Source organism: Protopterus annectens, chromosome 7.part0 (assembly GCF_019279795.1).
Source record: "Protopterus annectens isolate FY-2018-M chromosome 7.part0, PAN1.0, whole genome shotgun sequence".
Taxonomy (NCBI): domain Eukaryota; kingdom Metazoa; phylum Chordata; order Ceratodontiformes; family Protopteridae; genus Protopterus; species Protopterus annectens.
The window spans coordinates 1181715491-1181737890 of NC_056739.1; the positions used below are offsets into that span (position 1 = coordinate 1181715491).

General features: G+C 41.3%; 1 protein-coding gene across 2 annotated transcripts in view; it reads right to left on the reverse strand.

Annotated features, from left to right (window-relative positions):
* GMPPB (GDP-mannose pyrophosphorylase B) overlaps nt 1–22400 on the reverse strand; it is an 824737-nt gene that overhangs the window by 152327 nt on the left and 650010 nt on the right. For both annotated transcript variants that reach the window (XM_044077786.1, XM_044077785.1), the window contains exon 9: nt 19938–20120. In XM_044077786.1, coding sequence (XP_043933721.1) covers nt 19938–20120 — 183 coding nt within the window. The remainder of the gene's footprint in view (nt 1–19937; nt 20121–22400) is intronic.

The following is a 22400-nucleotide window of genomic DNA, read 5'->3' on the forward strand; positions in this document are numbered from 1 at the left end:
ACAAAACACTGTTAGAGTGTAAAGAGTCTTTATGGAAAATACATTTGGGTGAAGATCATGCACCAGGTTTAAACGATTATATTAATATCAAATGTTTTTTACAATAAAAGTAACTATATTAGTTACAATTATAAAAGTTGATTTTTTTAACATTATATTTTTATGTACAATTGTGAAAAAGTGTTTTATATTTTATATTTTGTATTTAAAAACAGTCAGAACAAATTGAATGAATGACATCACTGAGTGTGATATATTTTCTACTATTTAAATTGTTCTTTGGGGTGGTTTCATTGTTTCTGAGGAAGTTCACGTGTATTAAAGTGAATGAAAGTGCTAATTCTGTGTCTGTGCTTTTTGAATTTACAATTTGGGGCAGTTGTGACTGTTTAATCTCTTCAGTGGTTGTTACCAAAGAAAAATGGGAATGCATTATATATGCATTCTAAGAACTGTAATAATTTCAAAAAATGTCTGTTTTTTTGTCATCAACAGAGTGTTTGATTATGGTAGGGGTAGAGACTTGAACCTACATCTTGAGAAACTAGAGTATGAGTGGCAACTAAGAACTAATGCCACTGTTTATCCTGGCATAAATTTCAATATCTCATTAGCTCCAGTGTTAAAATTAAGGGCATTGGAGATATGAAAATATTTAAGGTCTGTTTATTCTGGTTCCTTGGTTCCCTAAATACAATAAATATACAAAGCACAAGATAGGTATTATGTAGTGTAACCAGTGTGTATTTTATATTTAACATTTTTACCTTACATTTTTTACATCAGCATTTTTAACTAAGTTATACAATATATTTATTTTATTAGCACAAGCATTTTAAAACATTTTGCTATAAGTGAATTAATATACATCTATATGTATACTTAAAGGTGATTTCTATTGAACACAGCACTTTGCTCATTCTGATGTACTGTCTTTTTAAATAAGCATTCATTCACTTCTCTATTGCATTGATCATGTGACTGTGTTAAAAAGTTTACTTTAGCTTGCATTTGAATTTTAACAGTTATTCTGATGAAGCCCTGGGAGCCACAGGGTGAAAGCGCTTAGTCTTTTTCTGTTAATAAAGTTTGTCAAGTGTTACCGTTCTGTACAGGTTTGGTGGCATTTTTTATTTTTATTTTATTAGTTTTGACTATACTTCAGATTCAGTAATTTCCTTAATGGAAGCTCCATTCAGCTGAAACATATGTAGGGGAAACAGTAATGGACAGAAGGCAGGTAAAGTGGTGGGACTGTATGGATTACCCGCAGAACATGAATTTCTACCATCTTCATTATTACCCTGCTTTTAGAGGTGTGCAACACCAATGGCTACCCTAATACAAAATCTTTCTAACTCATAGAAAGCTGAACTTGTTTCCATAACTGAAAAAAGGTAAGGCTCAAAATAATCCAAAATATTATTACCCCATATGCACCTTCAATGTTTATTTATTTTATTTGACATTTGTTGTCCATCTGGGATGAAGCCCTTTTTCAGTGGAGACCCAGGGAGAAAAGCTCCATAGTTCAAACATATGCAAGTAAAAAACTAGGACACATAACGTATAAGAGAGTCCACAATACATAAAACTGCTTAGAGGTCATATACAATGTTAGCTAACTACATATATTGTATAGTAGTTAATAAGGAAAAAATGTACAGTATAGAGAAAACAAAATAATACAGAAATTAAATAGTCGCAGTGAGTAGAGATTAAAGTGTAGAAGTGTTTTTTGACATTCTACTGCTGAGGAGATTGGTACCAGTACAAGGAAAATGTTGGGGTAGAAAGTTGGGAAAGATTTACCAGTGAAGAAGGATGAGAGAGTTAGGATGGAGGTTGGGTTGGGTACTTGTATGTGAAAATGAATTGAATGGCTGGTCTGGAGAGATGAGTTAGTCAGGGGGCTGATAAGTGAGGCATAGTTTATTTTTGCGAAAGTGATTTTTCACAGCCTTATTGAATAGTAGTTTGGATCTAGTGTTTCGGATGTCAAGTGGGAGTTGATTCCTATTTTTGGCGGGGTAATAACTATATAGGTTTTTTTCCTTTGTTGAGCTTGGGTTTGGTTATGGACAGGAGGTGTTGGTCAGAGCTCCGGAGTGTTCTAGCTGGGGTGTAGGATGAGATGATGGGTGATATGGCGGGGCAAAAGGTGGAATGGATTATTTGGAGCTGGGAGAGATTAAGGTAATGTAGACTAAAAGCTCTATATGATGGTTAAAGGTAAGAGAATAAATAAGATCTATGGTTGCAGGGACCCAAATAGGGTGGTTTCATTGTGAAAAGGCAGCCAAATGATTGCATACACTGGGACATGGATATAAATGAGACAGCTGAACAGGAAAAGGTAAACCAAGAAGAAAATTAGCACTGTACTAAAAAGCCTACATAGGATCTCAAGACAGTACTTATTTGTTGTTTTGGAGGTCTTTAGTATTCTTATAAAATTTAGAGAAGTTTTAAAGAAAGTAAATCAGTTGTGCTTTTATTATGTTCAAACTGTGACCCAGGACTTCAATAAGGTTTCTACTGAAATGTAGTATGCATCTCTCTTTCTTCTCCTATTGGACTTGTCATGAAACCAATGGGTAAGCAGGGGCACACAGCTAGTCTTGCACTGGGATAATTCGGTTAGTTTGAATTCTCTCTCTCGCTTTCTCTCCCTGTAATCAGCTTTGTCTGCAGACAATGTGCTGATCATCCTTTCTAGACTGTTTCTGGGTAACTGGGTCATTAGTGAGTGATTTAATATCAATTCAAACTTCAAAAGATAGGCTGAAAAGTCTCAGACTTCTAGCATCAGATACTCCCTAAATTTAAGTTGGATGATGATTTTCCCTATTTACTAGTCAGACACAGCTTTGAAGTTTCTGGGAAAAGTACCACAAAACTTCAATAATCATAGTGAGGGACCACATCCAGATAGAATTACTGAAGAAAGCGGAGGAGCATATAAAGATCTGGCGGCATAAGTAGCAGCCTGTGGATCAATGGTTAGCAGTGAAAATAATTATTTTGCCAAAGCTGAGTTATCCCTCACTGCATACCATAGCACACATGTGGCTACAAAATAGAGGCAGACTATATCAATGTATTGCTGGTGATGGGGTGTTTAAGGGTGAGGGTGGAGATGTTGACCACTAGCAACCTAAGTGGAGGTAGTCGGTTGCAATTTTCCAACAGAAGGCTGTATATGATGGCCACAATTATAATGCTTCTTGGGAAAGTGAGCAAGCTAGAGATAGTTTGGAAAATTTGGAGATGTCAGGCAAGATCAACAGGATGTGAAACATTATTGGCCTTCCTCATCAGTTCAAAGGAAATTACTTAAATAGACTTAAAATTCTCTAATGAAGAAAGATGTGATACATGGAGTTTGGTCCTATTTTAAAAGTTTTTCAGTACAACTGGTTAACCTAGAATCACTGATCCCATCACAGAGTTGTATGTGGTACTCTGATGAGTCCTCTGAGCAACAGCTGAGATACTAGGCGGAAAAAGGGTTGGAGTTCACTGCCCAGTTGCTCAATGAAGGAGAAGTTTTTACCTTTTCAGAAGCTGAAAACTGAGTTTCCCTTGAGTACTGCACACTGGCTGTTACACTGGAATGGCTACTTTGACTTTACCTGGGAAACAGTGTGAGAAGGATACAGACTGGACTGTACTAAGAAGTTTTGGTGGGGTTTGGCTGCTTTGGGATTTGGGCTGAAAATATTTGTTTAATTTAAAAAAAATGTTAAATGGGTTACAGCATAGATCACAAGTGACCAATTTCAGTCTCAGCTTGGTTAATGCAAAGAAACTCAGAACTACATTTAGTGAGACATAGCAAGAGTATTATTTAAAATTAACATTATTAATTTTGCAATTATCAGCAAACAAGAAAGTAAGCAGTAAGTACAGCAGCAATATATACTATTTACAATAAATCAAGACAATTCATATTTAATAAGTGATGTATGAACAAGATAAATTCAGCTGTGTGTTACAGTGGGAATGATAGGACAAGTGAAGTGCAGTGACGGATGTCAGATAAATTTGGGAGTAGACAGACAGATAAGTTGCACAGAAGGTCACATGAGTAAAAATGACAGATTGGAGAAGTTGAATATGTCACATGAGAGACAGAGTGTAACTGTAAAAAGAAAGAGGCAGTGAGAGTAATGAAGTACAGGCCAAGTGATACAACTGGATGAGACGCAGTGACACTTGGGCAATGTGAGAAGGTGAGCCTTTAGTTGAGCCCTAAATTTAGGGTAAGATGAGGTGTATTTTATTTTTGGGGGAATACTTTCTCAGAGTACTGGTCCTAGCATGGAGAATCAGTGATCTATACACTGCAGTTTAGTTTTGGGGGGTTACAGTGGTTGTGGTTTCTGAGATGTAAGAGGAAGGTCACCTAATTAGTTTAGCAGTGAAAAAAAGAGAAGGTCTTGTTGTTTAGCAGCTTGAATTGTTTGGATTCCTGGAGAAGGTCACACCTTTGCTATACAGGGAGCTGGTTTGTTTTTTCTAGCATTTAAGGAGGTATTCATTTTTATGGGTAGAGTAATAAATCTACAATTTTTACTGGTGATTATTTAAATGTGTATAATATATAATAAATCTACAATTTTTACTGGTGATTATTTAAATGTGTATGGAGTTTGTTTTTGATGCTGACACTACACTGGAGAAGTCGTACTCGAGTAGGAAGGGAAGAATGCTTTTGCCTATGGCTGTTCTGGTGGTTTTAGTAAGAAAGGGAAGGACTCTGACTTTTTAATCATTAGTATTAATTCAATAGAACAGTAACAATGTGACTGGTTATACTAGTCATGTGACTGATGGATGAAATGCATTTAATAGACAAAAGGATTTGTGGTCAACAGTTCTGATGAAGTTCTGTTAAGAATGAAAGTGCTCAACTGTTGTTTTTTACAATTAAACTAAATCTTTTGAAAGTGTGTGTAGCAACTTTTTTTTTATTCTTGCACGTTTGTATTTTATACTTTTTGCCTCACTGGGATGTCTTGTTCCTTCACTTGCTACAAATTTCTCCTCCAAACCTTACCTTATCTTTGATTGTTGTGCTCTTAACATTGGAAGTTAACAAAAAGGCCTATGAGTGAAGCATACATGATCAATGACAAGAATTTAAAAATATATGCAGTATATTCTCTTTAGTAGCTAGACTCTCTCTCTAATAACCACAGTGAAAAAATGCAACCACACACCCCTAATGACATTGCTAAAGCAATCAGGCCAAGGGAATGATGTCTACCTCCAGCAACTTCTTATTCACATTATGAATTCATACAGCAATGATATTTATGAGAAATATCAGGTTACTTTGTTTTTTAGTTATCCAATTGTAAAAGGTGGCCAGGCTGAAACTGTGGGAGAAAGGCTACAATACACAGAATATAATAACATACATACACCAATAACACAAATGTTTTGGAATCTAAATCTTTTCCAATTGCAGTCTATGAGAAAAATAGCAGTTACAGCTTACAGACTTATCTGTGTAAGTGAGAGACAGTAAAAAGTACAAAAGTTAGCTCAACTCGGTGGCATAGAGGGTTAGAGCCCTGACTCTAACCCAGATAATCCAAGTTTGATCTGGATACAACAATGACTTGGTTGGGCTTTACCCAAAACCACCCTGAACCTCATTTGAGAAACATCGACTTAGACACCCTACCTATGCTTTCTAAATATACAGTTTCTCTGCCTGCCAATGAAAGTTACTCCCTTCTAAGTCCACTGCAAGACATAGAGATGAAATTGTAATAATTACTTTAGCTTAAACAGAACTATAAAATGTGTCTGAAACTTGGGGAAAAAACCCCAGAAAAAGTAATATGTATCAAACAAGAAACATTGTCCTGAACTGGTTTCCAATGCAAATATCAGTCACTTCTATTTGTAGTTAAACTAATTAAAAATATATAGCAACACACAAAAAAACAAGTGACTGAAACCTCAAAAACCTGAATAAATAACATATGCTAAATAAGAAACATGACCAAAACTGGTTAACATATGTTATCCATCAAGTGCAAAGCCATTTCCCTTGTCTAGTAACATTTGACTAAAAATAAGATCAGTCAAGTATCAAATGACACCAAATAATGTAAAACAAAAACTGTAATCAAAATCTACTCATAACTCCCAATTTCTGCTTCGAATGAGCTAGCTAAATGAAAAAAATGTACTTGAATAATTATGATCTTGATACACAGCAGAATAACTATTAAAACGGCTGTAGACTGACTAAAATGTGCTTGCACATGTTTTATCATTAGCCAGTCACAGCATCCAGACTATATCGCTTTAATAACTAAGGAAAAGCTTTGCTGAAGAGGGAGAAGAAACTACTCAGAGAGTGGACTACATAAAATCAAACACTTTGAAGACAATGAAATATCATTTGACAGCTCTCTTCTATGCAGCTCTGACCTTGTTGTCCACTTTGTGGCCCCTTATCACCGGATAACACAGCCACACTTAAACACTGATTTCAGTTTGGTTTATAAGTGCTCCCATACTTAATGTCTACTACTCAGCTTTGTCAAGACCAAAGATCTGCCACTGGTCACCTCTGCTGCATGGAACTACTGACTTAGAACAGAAGAAGCCTGGAAAAGTATACGACTTGAGCCCCAACTACATTAAAAACCATCTTGATATATGCTCATTCAGATTACTGTGTTGGCACGGAGTCTGCCATTAGCACCACCAGATTTGTTTACCTAGAAGACACAAGCCATTGGTGGAGGACTCCTATATATATATATATATATTAACTTGAATTTAGGTTTCCAGTCATCACAAAAATGTCAGTCTTTAACCACAGAAAACTTCAATCTCTCCAAGCCAGATATCCCACATTTGTGCTCTTACTCCCTGAGTGTAAGAGTATCTGCACATCAGCAATCGTGTATGAAAGAGTGGAAATTCTCTTATACTTCTTCCCAAATAAGCCTATATTCTAGACATCTGTCATCCCTTCAATAAGAGTATACACAAGAGTTTCTTTTTCTTAGATCCACACAGTTAATAGGGACAATCGCTCCAGCAAGAAGATCCTAGATCTAGAGCTAAAATTGCTGATAAGGTCTTCTCCATCCTGGCCTCATACTCATAGCCCATTAAGCTGTCTACTTAACAGATTAGGTCATGGTAACAATTTGTTTTCTACATATGATATGTAGTGAGAGTAGGGAACAGGCTGAGGAGACCCTGGAGAGGTGAAGACATGCTCTAGTGAAGAGAGGAATGAAGGTCAGCAGGACTAAGACAGAATATGTGTGTGTGTGAATGAGAGAGAGGATAGAGGAATGGTGAGGATGCAGGGAGTAGAGTTGGCAAAGGTGAATGAGTTTAAATACTTGGGATCAACAGTTCAGTGTAATGGTGAGTGTGAAAGAGAGGTGAAGAAGAGAGTACAGGCAGGGTGGAGTGGTTGGAGAAGAGTGTCAGGAGTGATTTGTGACAGACGAGTACCAGTAAGAGTGAAAGGGAAGATCTACAAGAGGGTAGTGAGACCAGCTATGTTACATGGGTTGGAGACAGTGGCATTGACAAAAAGGCAGGAGTCACAGCTGGATGTGGCAGAGTTAAAGATGTTAAGATTTGCACTGGGTGTGACAAGGTTTTGGTTTAAAAAGTACAGTTTTGTACCTACCATAAATGTAGATGTTCGAAGATCCACATTGCTGCAGTCCTTACATATGGGTAGTCCGCTGTCCTCGGTCGGCCCGAATATCAAAGTATTAGGCTGACGTCGGTCAAGGCGCTTAAAACTGACATCAGGACGTCAGGGTACAAATGCGCATGACCGATGTCATATCCTCAGTCTTTTCTTGCCCCAGATGTCAGAAGACCCTAAAAAGATAAGGCCAAAACCAAAAGACAGCAAAAAACAACCAACCACCCCTGCACTAATCATATTTACAATATTTACAATATTCACAACCCAAACCACACAACCGCCTCTAACTACAGAGGGGAAGGAGGGAGGGTAAATTGGACTGCAACAATGTGGATCTTCGAACATCTACATTTATGGTAGGTACAAAACTGTACTATGTTCTTCATCTCACATTGCTGCAGTCCTTACATATGGGTAGAATCCCAAAGCAGAGGTAAGGGAGGATGGCAAAATTATAAAGCATTAGGAGCTGCCAAAATGCCCTGTAAAATTGCAGTGGCAAAACCAGCCCTAGATTTAGAGTAAAGTGGAAGGTGGTAATGCTTAGAGAAAGTATGCACTGAACTCCAAGTAGCTGCCTCCAAAATATCTTTAGTAGCCACCCCTTAAAAAGCTGTAGAAGTGGCAGTAGCCCTAGTGGAATGAGGCCTAATCCCAGCTGGAATCTCCTTACCATGATGGGAATAACAGAAAGCAATACAAAAACCAATCCACTTAGAAATAGTTTGTTTTGAAACAGGTTTGCCCTGAGCCCCCAAAGCAAATGAAACAAACAACTGCTGAGACTGCCTGAACCCTTTAGTTCTGCTCAAATAATATCGCAACTGTCTGTGTATATCCAAAGTGTGCAAAATCTTCTCCCCTTTATTTTGGGGGTTTGCATAAAAAGTAGGCAAATGAATAGTTTGGTTTAAAGCCACACTAGAAACCACTTTAGGCATAAAGGAAGGGTTAGTGCAAAGACACCCTATCCTTGTGGAAAATTAAGAAAGGCTCAACCGCCATAAGGGCCTGTAATTCAGAAACCCTTCTCGCAGAGGTAATGGCCAACAAAAAAGCAGTCTTCCATGATAAATATTTCAACTCGGCAGTAGCTGCAGGCTCAAAAGGTTGTAGAGTGAGTTTCTCCAACACAAAATTGAGATCCCAAGCAGGAGTAGGAGCTCTACGTGGGGTCTTATATTCTTTGCCCCTCTAAGGAATTGCTTAAACAAAGGATGAGAAAATAATGGTGGGTCACAGTCATAGTGAGCAGAAATTGCTGCAGCATGAACCTTTATAGAGGAGAAGGACAAACCTTTGTCCAATAACTCAGTAAGGTATTGAAGAGCAACACTTAAATTAGGTTTAGAAACATCAAAGTCCTTAGCTGTACTCCAAATTAAAAATCTCCTCCATTTATCTCGTAAACTTTCCTTGTACTAGGCCTTCTGGCCTCCAAAATAACATTCAAAACTTGTTGTGGAAGCTGAGACCCTCCAGGGTTTAAAACAGAATATGCCAGGCTGTTAGATGCAGAGAGTGAAGTTTGACATTGAGTAAATGACTGTTCTCCTGAGACAGCAGGTGTGGAATCGAAGGCAAAGGCCATGGAGGCTCCGTGCCAGACTTCTCAGTAATGGGTACCAGTGCTGTCGAGGCCAATCCGGAGCTATTAAAATCATGGTTGGCTTGTCCTGTCTGACCTTCAGGAGTACCTTTGGGAGGAGAGGCAGTGGTGGAAAGGCATACACGTGAAGATTGCTCCAATTGAATGAGAGAGCATCCACTTTCCAAGCTGTGGGATGAAACCTTTTTGTGCAAAACTTTGGCAACTGGTAATTTAGTGGAGAAGCGAACAGATCTATGTCTGGAGTTCCCCATAACACTGTCAATTTCTGAAATACATGAGGATCCAATTTCCACTCGTGGGGATCCATAATTTGTCTGCTCAACACATCTGCTAAGGAGTTCTGTGCTCCTGGCAGAAACCTTGCCTGAAGATTTAGCTGTAAACTGAGAGCAGTCTCCCACAGAATCATTGCTTGTCTGCATAGAGGATAAGAATGCGTTCCCCCTTGCTTGTTGATGTACCACATGACAGTTGTGTTGACTGTTAGAACCAACACCTGCCCAGGAAGAAGTAAATCCTTGAAAGCTACTAATGCAAACTGGACTGCTAACATCTCCTTCAAGTTGATATGTAGATGTTGAAGTCTGGCAGGCCACGTGTCTTGTACCCATTTTCCATTCAGATGAGCTCCCCAAGCTTTGTCTGAGGCATCTGTCGTTAGAATCTGACTCGCCTCTGGCCGGGTCACAGAGAGTCCCTTGTTTAGGTGACATTCCTGAGCCCACCACAAAAATTCCTTTTGAATGCAAGGTATTATCTGAATGACAGTGTCCATATCTTGGCAGTGCTGTGTCCATACATTTTTGAGATACCATTGTAGCTTCCTCATATGCAGTTTGGCATTGGGAAGTACCAGAATACAAGATGCCATGAACCCCAAGGCTTGAAGGACTGTCCTTGCAGTCAGCCTGGACTGACGAGACAATTGATGGAAGTAAAGAGAAAGATTCTTTTGTTTGTCCGGGGTCAAAAGGCCATCTGGGATGCTGTATTCAGTCTCACACCCAGAAAGCACATGTCCTGAGAGGGTACTAGACTGGACTTTATTTCGTTCACAGAATACCCCAGGCATCTTAACACTGCTATCACATACTGTAAATGATGAAGAAGTTCATCCTTTCCTTGGGCCAGAATCAGGCAATCGTCCAAATAAGGATAGATTTGTATTCCTCTTAGCCTGAAGAAAGCTATCACTGGAGCCAGAACCTTCGTGAACACTCTGGGCGCAGTAGATAAGCCAAAGGGCAATGCAGAGAACTGATAATGAGAAGTCCCAGCCCGAAAACGCAGATACTTCCTGCAACTGAGCCTGATAGGAACATGAAGGTAAGCCTCCTTGAGATCCAGAGTCAACATCCAGTGATCTTTGCCCAGCAGAGGTAAAAGCTGTTGTAACGTCAACATTTTGAACTTGGGAATGTCCAGATATGTGTTGAGGATAGATAAATCCAAAATTGGTCTCCACGTGTTCCCTTTCTTTGGTACTAGGAACAGGCGAGAATAAAATCCTAGGCCCACTTCTGGCAGAGGGACCGGTTGTATGGCCCCTATTTGAAGTAGCAGAGAAATTTGTTTGTGAGCCTCTAGTCTTTGCTGAGGAGGAACGTCCGGCATGCCTTTGAAAGGAGGCAAGGTATGGAAATAAAACTTGTAACCTTGGTGTATGATATCCAATACCCATTTGTCTTGGGTAATCAAATTCCAATTTTCCTTGAAGAGTGCCAACCTTCCTCCCAAAGGTGCTGCCAGGCAAGAAGGATCTGGCAGCTGAAAAGGTAGGTCATTGGGCCTGTTTACGAAAGGACTGGCCCCTGCCCTCACCGAAGATTGTGCAGGTGAACTCCCTGTTCTAGGTCTGAAAGAACTCTGAGCTCTGCCCCTACCACGTCTAGATCTACCCCTAGACTGAGAATCATAAGAAGGATACGTCCACCCCTTAGCAGGCCAATTCCTACTAAACTTTGGAGGCTGAACTTGCAAAAAATCTTTAACAGCCTGCATAGACTTAGCCTTGTCTTCCATTTTCTTCAAGACTGACTCCACAGGTGAACCAAACAACACATCAGACTGTAAAGGAGCATCCAAAATCCTTGTCTTAACATGGTCAGATAAATTCTGATCCCTCAGCCAGGCGTGCCTGCGAAGAACTGAACCAGTGGCAGCCACCCTAGACGAGGCCTGTACAGCATCAAAACCACATTGTAAAGAATGCTTACCCACCTGTTCAGAGACATGCACCAAATCTTGTAATTCTTTACACTCAATGCCTTCCGCCAGAGCATCCACCTTAGACTTCAATTGAGAAAGAAGATAGTTTTGATATTTCAACATGTGAAACTGGCAATTCAAAGCCCTCATAGCTAAGGTAGAAGATGTATAGACTTTCTTTCCCCATCTATCCAAAGCTCTGGCCTCTTTATCTGGAGGAACCGGATTTTTTACAACAGAGGCCTTGACACCCTTAGGTCCCTGACTAACAGTTTCTGGGTCCGCCCTAGGACTCTTATAAAGATATTTATGAGCCTCAGGCACCCTGTAATACCTATCCGGTTTAACAGGAGCAGGAGGCAAAGAATCAGGATTAAGTGAAGCCTCTGCAAACACATCTTCCACAACATCCAGAACAGGGGTATAGCCAAGGGCCTATGCTGGGGTAAAAGCAAAAATTCCCTGAGCCTTTTCCTGGAATCAGAGAAGTCCTGACCTTCCCACTTAAAATGTTCCCTCATGGAATGAAGAGTCTCTGAAAAAGAAAAATCCTCTGGAGGAGAAGCAGGAGGAGTGAATCATCTGCATCAGAATCAGAATAAGGAGAGTACTCCTGCAAGTCTTCAGCCAAAGACTCTGAAACATCCGAAGCCTGCTCAAAACTCCCCAACTCTGGCTCCACCCTAGGCCTCTTATCAGGAGGGGGCAAAGAACCTCTAATCAAAGTAATCAAATCTTCTGCCATTTTAAGCATGTGCTTCTTGGGCACAGACCCTGCTGAACTAGGAGTGACACCAACAGAAGCTAAACCTGGCCTGCCTCTGGGAGAAGCCTTGGAAACAGAAGGAGAGGGCCTAACCACCCTAGGAAGGGAGGGGAGTACAGTAACCTGAGAAGCTCTTCCAGCCTGACCTGCCTCCTGAGAGGCCACATCCTGCAATATCAAAGTCTCCCCCTGGGACTCCAGAGAAGCCTCCGCCGGAACCACCGGTTCCACTGACGCCTCTAAAGAACCGGCGACCGGAACGGACGACTCATCTTGCCTGGGTTTAACTGCTTTGTCTTTGCGCTTTTTCGAAGAAGCGGGCGCCGGAGAATCCGACGGCATATTATAATTGCACCGCTTCCCGAAGACCAGCCTAGCACAATCTAACCTTCGCTTAATAGTGCGCTTATTGAACCTAGCACAAAAGCGACACCCAACAACGTCGTGCTCAGGCCCCAAACAAGGAATACACAAAGAATGATAATCCCTATGCGGTATCTGTTTCCCACAAGAAATACAGTTATTCACTTTTTCTGACATCCGGTAAACCACTGAGGCAAGAAAAAACTAAAATATTCCCAACGGGGTACTTAGCCAACTTTGATTCGGTCTGAAACTCCGAACTCGAAAAATTTCAGAACGCCGAATGGCACTTGCAACGCTGCTTCTGCATCGGACCATGCGGCAAAAAAGACTGAGGATATGACGTCGGTCATGCGCATTTGTACCCTGACGTCCTGATGTCAGTCTTAAGCGCCTTGACCGACGTCAGCCTAATACTTTGATATTCGGGCCGACCGAGGACAGCGGACTACCCATATGTAAGGACTGCAGCAATGTGAGATGAAGAACATCTGTACAGTTCAGCAGATAAGAACCAAAAGCACAATTGCAAGTGGTCAAAACTTTTTCAGATGATATAAGGATGTAATTTGGTCTTGATAATTGTGCAAAAGCAACCTTTAAAGCAGGAATGCAAGTGGTCAAAACTTTTTCAGATGATATAAGGATGTAATTTGGTCTTGATAATTGTGCAAAAGCAACCTTTAAAGCAGGAAAGCTGCAGCACAAAGAAAACATCAGTTTGCGGCAAAAATGTGATATAAAAGAACTTGAGTAAGAGGGAGCGTATAAATATTTGGGAACTGATGAAGGATCGACAATACAACATGAACAAATGTGAATAAAACTTAGTAAGGGATATTTTAGAAGACTGAAAACAGCACTGACATCTAGGAACAAAGGCCACGCTATACACAAATTTGCTCTTTCTGTCCTAACTTTTAGTTATGTACTTACCATAACTTTAGATGTTTGGGATCCATCTCGCCTACATTCAATACTGATGGGGCTCGGAGCCGATCCCTCGGCTCTGACTCGGCACGCTATGCTATAGAGCGAGGCCTCTTATTGGCTGAGCTATTTCTTATCCCAGGATGCACCACCACTAATCCCCCAGATCTTGTTTGTCTGCATTCATGCTCACATGCACAACTTGTTTATATAACATTGTTAGATGTTTCAAGATGAAACAACAGGATTCGGACCTTCTGATATCCTCTGATCTCCAAGGAAGGGGGAAGGAGGGTGGGTTATTGAATGAAGCGAGATGGATCCCAAACATCTAAAGTTATGGTAAGTACATAACTAAAAGATGTTATGTGATCCTATCTCGCCTACATTCAATACTGATGGGACAGCGTCCCTAGCACCTAAATCCTGGGTGGCTCATTGGAAAACACTCCTGAGCACTGTGGAACCAAATGAAGCTCGTCCTCTAGATGCCACATCCAATTTGTAGTGGGAAATGAAAGTGTGCGGGAAGACCATGTAGCCGCAGCACAAATGTCACTAATGGCAAGCTTAGAATGAAATGCTATCGAAGTAGCCATAGCCCTTGTAGAATGAGCTTTGACAGAGGTGGTAAGCTCTTTATTAGAATAAGAATAAGCTTGAGTAATACAGTCCCTGATCCATTTGGCAATAGTGACCTTTGTGACGGCTTTGCCCAATTTATTGTCCGCAAAGGATACAAACAACTGATCTGTTTTCCTTGTTTGTTTGGTCCTATCTAAATAAAAACGCAACTGCCTGTGGACATCTAATGTGTGGAATATAAATTCCGCTTTGTTAGAATACTTTGGAAAGAAGACTGGAAGTTCTAATGACTGTTGTAGGCAGAAACTGGAACAAACTTTAGGGACAAAGGATGGATTTGGCCTGAGAGATACTCTGTCTTTGTGAAAAACCAAGTACGGAGGTTTTATAGACAAAGCTTGAAGCTCTGAAACCCTTCTGGCAGAAGTAATCGCCACCAGAAAGGCAGTTTTCCACGATAGAAATTTTAAATCACAAGTCGCTGCCGGTTCGAAGGGGGAGGAAGTTAAGGCGCGTAACACCACATTGAGATCCCATGGAGGAGCAGGATGAGAAATCGGAGGTCTTAAAAGCGCAGCACCTTTCAAGAAGGTCTTACACAATCTGTTGCTTATTAAGGGTGGGTTTATAGATTCGTGAAAATTGGAAATAGCTGCCAATTGAACCTTGATGGTAGAGACTGAAGAGCCTTGATTGAAAAGAGAAGTTAGAAATTTCAGTACTTCTGATACAGGAATAGTGATGGGATCCAGACCCCGGAGTTGAGCCCAAATAGCAAATCTTTTCCATTTGCTAGAATACAATTTCTTTGTAGCAGACTTGTGGGCCGAAGATAAAATGTGTACAACTTCTGGATCCAAGGTATGACTCCTGACTATAGTCGGAAGAGGAGGAGCCAAGCCGTCAATTTTAAGGTGTGTAGGGACTGGTGGAATAGTCCCGACTGATGAACCAAAAGGTCTGGGATCTGATCCAGGAACCATGGACCTTCCAGAGCATATTTCCGAAGATAGGGGAACCATACTTGACGAGGCCAGTAAGGAGCAACTAAGATCATTTTGCTCCCCAAGAGAGATGCCTTTTGGATCACCCTGGGAAGGAGAGGAACTGGGGGGAAGGCATAAAGCAAACCTGTGGGCCAAGGACGGGCTAGTGCGTCCATGGGGCTCTTCCCCGGAGCCGGGGTTAGGGAGAAGAATTTTTTGCACTTCGCATTCAGTGGAGTCGCGAAGAGGTCGCAACACGGAACTCCCCATTTGCTGAAAATCTGATTTGCAACTGTCATGTTCAGAGACCATTCGTGAGGAGAGAGGATGGTTCTGCTCAGTCTGTCGGCTATCACATTGGACTTGCCCGGGATATGAGTAGCCACTAGAAAGCGTTTGGTCGACACTGCCCATTCCCAGACTCTCATGGCCTCTCTGCAAAGAGGATAGGATCTGGTCCCTCCCTGTTTGTTCAGGTACCAGACAACTGACATGTTGTCTGAGTGAACGGCAATTACGCCCTGAGGGAGGTAATCCTGAAGGGCTTGAAGGGACAGAAGCACCGCCCTCATTTCTAGGATGTTGATATGAAGTAGGGTCTCTTCTGGGTGCCATTTGCTTTGGACTGACCTGCCCAGGAATGCCCCCACCCCATCTGGGAGCCGTCCGTGGTCAAAGTGGCCGCAGGAGGAGGTGGAACAAAGGGTCGTCCCTGATCCAAATTGGAGGACACTAGCCACCAGCGAAGGTCCCGTTTGCAGGTTTCCGTGATCCATATGAGGTGACTGAGAGGGAGTTCCTGAAAGGACCACTGAGCTGAAAGAAGCCACTGGAGAATTCTCATGTGCAACCTTGCCAGGGGGACTAGAAGAACCGTGGCGGACATGGATCCCAATAGCTGCAGGACCATTCTGGCTGGGGCTTTGGATCTGGGAAGCAAGGCTCGAACTTGAGCCTGTATGGTTTGTATTCTGTCTGTAGGTAGATAGACCCGCATTCGGTTTGAGTCTATCTCTACCGCTATGAATCTTATGCGTTGAGATGGCAGCAACACAGACTTTGGCCAATTGAAGGTGATTCCAAGGGAATTGCCCAGTGATATAGTGGCTTGTAGGCTCCGCAATAGTAGATGCTTGGAGGTGGCAGTTAGGAGCCAGTCGTCTAGATACGGAAACACCTGGAATCCTAGACTTCTCAGGTGAGCAGTCACGACCGCCAAACATTTGGTGAACACCCTGGGGGCTGTGGTGAGACCAAAGGGCAGCGCGCGGAATTGAAAATGACTGCCTCCTATGCTGAAGCGCAGATGTCTCCTGGACGCTTGATGTACCATGATATGGTAATAAGCGTCCTTGAGATTTATGGAGCACATCCAAACACCTTTCTCCAGCAATGGGAGAATGGTTTGTAGGATGACCATTCGGAACTTGGACTTTTTGACTGAACGGTTTAGAATGCTGAGATCCAAAATGGGTCTCAAGTCCCCGGTCTTTTTTGGCACCAAAAAGAATCTTGAGTAAGTCCCTAATCCAATCTGGTCTGCGGGGACCGGTTGGATGACTCCTTTTTGCAGCAGCTTTGAAACTTCCGAGGCTGCAGTTTCCCGTTGACTGGGTGGCGGGTCCGGGATTTTTTTGGACTGAGGTGGAGAGTGAGAGAAAGGGATGGTGTAACCTCCGGCGATAATTCGAAGCACCCATCAGTCCTGAGTGATACCTTCCCAGGCTTTTAGGTGCCTCGAAAAACGACCCCCGACTGGCTCCGGAGCTGCACAGTCAGGCAATCCCTCAGGGACTGTGAAAGGCTGAAGAGCCACGAAAGGACTCGCGGTCTCCAGTGTTGCGAGGGCCTCTGCCGCCTCTGGGATGGCGTCTTCCGGAAGAATTTCCCCCTCCCCTGCCTCTGGAAGGGGGATCATCCTGCTGAGAGGGGTAAGGCTTCTGAGATCTACGGAACCACATTTTCCCTCCTCTTTTAGCCTTGGGATAAGGCCAAAAGGGAGTGGAAAATCGTGCCCTACGGCAGTCAAAGTCTTACCCTCCTGCTGCAGCGGGTCAGTGTGTCCTTTACCTTGGGTCCAAACAGGAGGACCCATCAAAGGCGTCGGCAAAGGAAGACTTAAAGCCCTCCGCGAATGACACAGGCGGAGCCAGGCTTGTCTCCGAGAGCAATGCCTGTACCGCTGCTCTACCGCCTTCGGCCGCATAAGAAATGAGCCTCATGGACGAGTTTGAAATGGACGACAGTGTAGCCAGCTGAGAGCCAACCGTCTGGGCCAGCTCCTCAGACAGGTTACCCAAGAGGGTATCGGAAAGTTCTTTAATCAGATCCCTCTGAAATCTGGTAAAGTGCGTAAGGTAGTTCAAGAAAAAAAATATAAAGTTTTTTTTTTTTAAATTACAACAATACAGTTGGACAAAAACACAGAAAGGGAGGGTCAAGACCCTCTAACTTAAACGGGTACTTGACCCACAAATAAAACGCTAGAATAGCAAATAGCAAAAGGGGAAGGCCCCTCTAACTAAAACGGGAAACCTTCCCTTAACGAAAAACACAAAATCCTCAACAAATATATCTAATACACACTCGTATCACAACAATAGCTGTTAAAACAGCTTTTGGGTTCAAAACAAGCAAATTCCTGACAGGAAAAGCCTAAATAAAGTAGTACTTAGCCCAGCCAAGTTGAGACCACGTCTTAGCTTGTAAGCGGCAAACGAGATCTGGGGGATTAGTGGTGGTGCATCCTGGGATAAGAAATAGCTCGGCCAATAAGAGGCCTCGCTCTATAGCATAGCATGCCGAGTCGGAGCCGAGGGATCGGCTCCGAGCCCCATCAGTATTGAATGTAGGCGAGATAGGATCACATAACATCTTACAGTTTAGGAGCGACTGACTGGCTCCAAAAGGTGTTTGATTGGTTGGACAGGAAAACAAGAAGGATGCTTCATGCTTTTCAAATGATTTATAAAAATCAGTGTATAACAAGATTATATATTCTAAATTCTGAAGGAGGTATGGGCCTCCTTGAAATACATGTATAGATCTACAATTGTAGGACTGCATACACATTTGCTGACCTCAAGACCCAAATGTAGTGAAAGATTTAAAACATGATGAGAATAAATCTAAGATGACTTCCCTGCTTAGCTTTGCAGAAGTCAAGTGGGAATGGAAATCAAACCAGAAGTAGATAAAAATCAGGCAGCAAATTAATGTGTCAAAAAAAAAGAATATAAGGGTGAAGGATCAGATGAGAAGGCATAAATATGGAAAATGCATAAATACAGTTGCAAGTGCAGAAAACTCTTGTAATAACCTCATGTTGATCAGGACTGAACACAGGAATGGTTAAGGAGAGGTGAAGTTAAACCAAAGGATGAAAGGTTAATATTGGCGGCCCAAGACAGTGGACTACATACACATTGGTTTACAAAGTCCATTGAACATGTGGAAGAAAGAGACAGATGTAGGCTTTGTAAAACAGAAATGGAAACAGATGCACATGTTGCTGCTGGTTGTAATAGTAATGGCAGAAGGACTATATAGTGAAATGTATAATAATGTGGCAAGACTGTTGTACTGGGGATTGTGCAAAAATCCCCAATATATTGAAGTAGCTGAAAAACACTGGAAACATGAGACACAAAGCATTATAGAAAATTATGAAGTTTATATCATATGGGATCATCCATTACCAACAGTTCAAAAAATAGATGCTAGAAAACCGGATATAGTAGTCTATGAAAAGAATACAAGAATAGCATTGATCATTGAAATTGCTACACCCAGTGACTACAGTGTCTTACATACAGAGAGACAAAAAGCCATAAAATGCAAGGATTTGCAGGTCAAAACAAGGCAATGTGGAAGAAAGACACCCAGGACAGTTCCAGTAGTAGTAGGAGCAACGGGGTCTTCTAAAAAAGAATTTACAATTATACTTAGATATGTTACCAATACATGTAAACACCGTATGAATTGCAGCAATCATTACTGGGCACATTGTGGGTGCTGTAAAGAGCACTTCTAGCTAGTATCAAAGATTGAAACAATACTAATTTCATGAACTTTAATCATACTTTGACTTGGGAATGGGGTCCATTCCTAAGTCATGGTCTTAGAAACCCAAAAGACTTGGAGAAATTAAAAAATAGTGACTGCCTTACAGTAAAGCACAAGAAAAAGACCACAAATATCCAACAGCTTTCAACTAACCTTAAACTTCACATAAAAGAAATACACACTGTAACTTCTTTAGACACTTTCCATCACTATTTTTTCTCCTGCTCAGTCTTTCATCATTTTGCTGGACTTAAGTTCTGTTAAACTAGTATGACAGTATTATCCTACTAATGTCAATCTGCTTGTTTATAATAACTCTGTTCTGCCTAACTGTATATATATGGCTTCTTGTAGTGATCATGCAAAATAATAAAATAAATAAGCAAACTCCTCTGCTGTTACTTCTCTGTATGGCCTTCAGCATAGCTGAAGCGGTCCCCGATCAGTTCTCCTACATGATAAAGGAATAAACCTATACATAAACTTACACAAATCAAGTGAAGAGGGGATCTATCAGAATCACTTGGAAATCTAGTAAGAGTGCCACTAACTGGGTGGATATTGCTTTGTGTATTATCTTGCAAATCAACATACCAAATCCTGTCACTGTAAAAGAATAGCAAAGCAAAATATTCAAAGCCACAACTTTTTATTTTGTTAGAGAAGAGACCACATGCTGTCTTGCTGTCCAATTATATGCATCAGTTCACTTACCCACTGTCCAACAGCAGAACTCCAGCCAATGATACAGGATTCCAGCCAGCTGTGTGAGTGGATACGGGAGCCCTTCAGTATGGTACAGCGCTTTATCCGAACTCCATCCTCTATCACAACTTCCGGGCCAATTGTAACATTAGGACCGATAGTGCAGTTCTGGCCAATCTTGGCAGATGGTTCCTAGATAAAGGGCAATAAAAAAGTCAGGAATAACTTTTTTATACACACCTGCATATACACATGGATCCCTATTGATCCATCGAATATACGTTTCATCGAAACTTTAATTTGCTACTGCAATTTCACAAAAGTACATTTGTTCGAAAATGCACTTTCGTAAAAAAAAAAAAACAACAAGACCTTTAAAAAAAAAAAACACACTAAACAGTATTTTGCAGGGGGGCAAGCCTCCCCCTGCACCCCCCACAACCCCCCTACTTTAATATTCTCACTCCAAGATCACACTATATTGGGGAAAAGGAAATATTCCCTTATCCCCACTGTACCACAATGTCAACAATAGCTTCCTTAGTTGTACATCAACAGTAAACGATGTACAACTAAGGTTACATGCAAACTGCATGTTTTCAAGTACTACCTATTTATTTATTTATTTTTTTACTTTAATTTGTTTTTTTTTTTACCACGAAAGTGCATTTTCGACAAAATGCACTTTCATGGAAGTGCATTCATGAATTTACATTTTGTTGAAACGTAAATTCGATGGATCAAAGTAGATACATACATACATACACACACATGCTAACGTCTTGATTTGAGAAAAGCAACCATCAGGAAGATGGCAAGATCACACTTACTTACTTTTGGAGAAACAAAAAATTATGATGACATAACCATGCCAGGAGCTTTCTACTGCCAACTAAAGAGCAGCACTTAACTTCCACCAAGCCTCTTGTGTACACTAGAACTGGAACATCTGCATATAAAGGTGTTATTCCTAACCCATCTGAGTCAGACAGCTCCCCATTATGCTACAGCAATACTATAAACTGCCTAACTTCCAATGACGTAGTACTGCAGCAGTCACTAAGGACAACCTAACCCAGTGAGTGGAGTGCTTGCAAAAAATATAGAGGACACTGTAGCCCACCTCCCAGATTAAGAATAACTATACTCCATGAAAGGTACTACACAGCCAATTATAAACACGTACTTGGGAGTGCTAAATCTCAAGCTATGGGTAACTACATGAAATAGATATAACTGCTCAATGGAAGGAGATGCTGCCCCCAACAACTGGAACACTGCTGATATGACTACGATGTGCCCATCTGCTGGCAAGTACTATGGAGCAGACAGTAATGCATCATCTCATGGATAGTGCTGCTGAAGTGACATACTACAGACTGCTATGCACCTGCCCACCTGTACCAGTAACAAACTTGTCAATCAGATAGCAAAGCATTCTGTTTTGACATAATCTGTGCCACAAATTCTGTTCTCAAACAGCCTAATCGGTATCAGCCTAAGAAGGCATTAATTCCTTTGAAATTTCCAATCCTTCTCTACCTCATCCTTGTATGACATGGATTGACCTGGGAAGAACTTATTCCTTCCCAAGCATTTTTTCTCCTTTCAAACACTGTATAAAAGCTACTAGTACTCCAAATACAAGGATGGAAACACAGTAATTAGCTAAGCTCTATTCATATTCCATGTAGATAATTAGGCATAGTGCCATTCACATTCCATGTATGTCTATAGATAACAAGCACAGAAACAATGTTGGCTGAGACACACCACTGACTGTCAAGTCTGTTCATTGCCTAAAGTCCTCCTGAACCTTCTTAATGTCCTGCAATTCACTACCCGACTTAGGAGGCCTACCAAATGGTTGGTGAAACATTGCTTCCTTGTGCCAATCCTAAATATCCTTTCCCTTATATTTGCCACCTACAAGCCCATCCCACAAATTCCAGCCCACACATGTGCTCTCTGACTGTTCTGTGTACCCTTTTCCTTACTCCCCTTTTCATGTTTGCACTGTGTACAAGTTTTTTTTTTCACTGTCAGAAAGCATGATGGAGAGAGCATCTTCAAATAAGAGGTCTTGGCTCTCTTCCCAGAGTACACTGGATTGCACTCTGCTGGTAAGAAAAGTAGGAGGTGGAGAAGTATCTTGGGATTTTGTACACAATGAAGGTAAAGTAGATAAGGACAATGACCACTGAATGGATGCAGCGGAAACAACACTGTAGGCATTTCTATCCGACTTTGATGGTGAAACAACAAATGAGTCAAAGGACCAAGCTCTGAAATTACATATCAGTCTATGTTTCCATCTCCACTTATGATCAGCAATGTTTTGTAGCAACTGAAAGGATAAGATCAGGTAGACAACAGCTTAGAAAATGGAAGGCTGTTTTTACAGCAGGAAGGCATAGTGTGTGTGTGTGTGTGTGTGTGTGTGTGTGTGTGTGTGTGTGTGTGTATAGACAC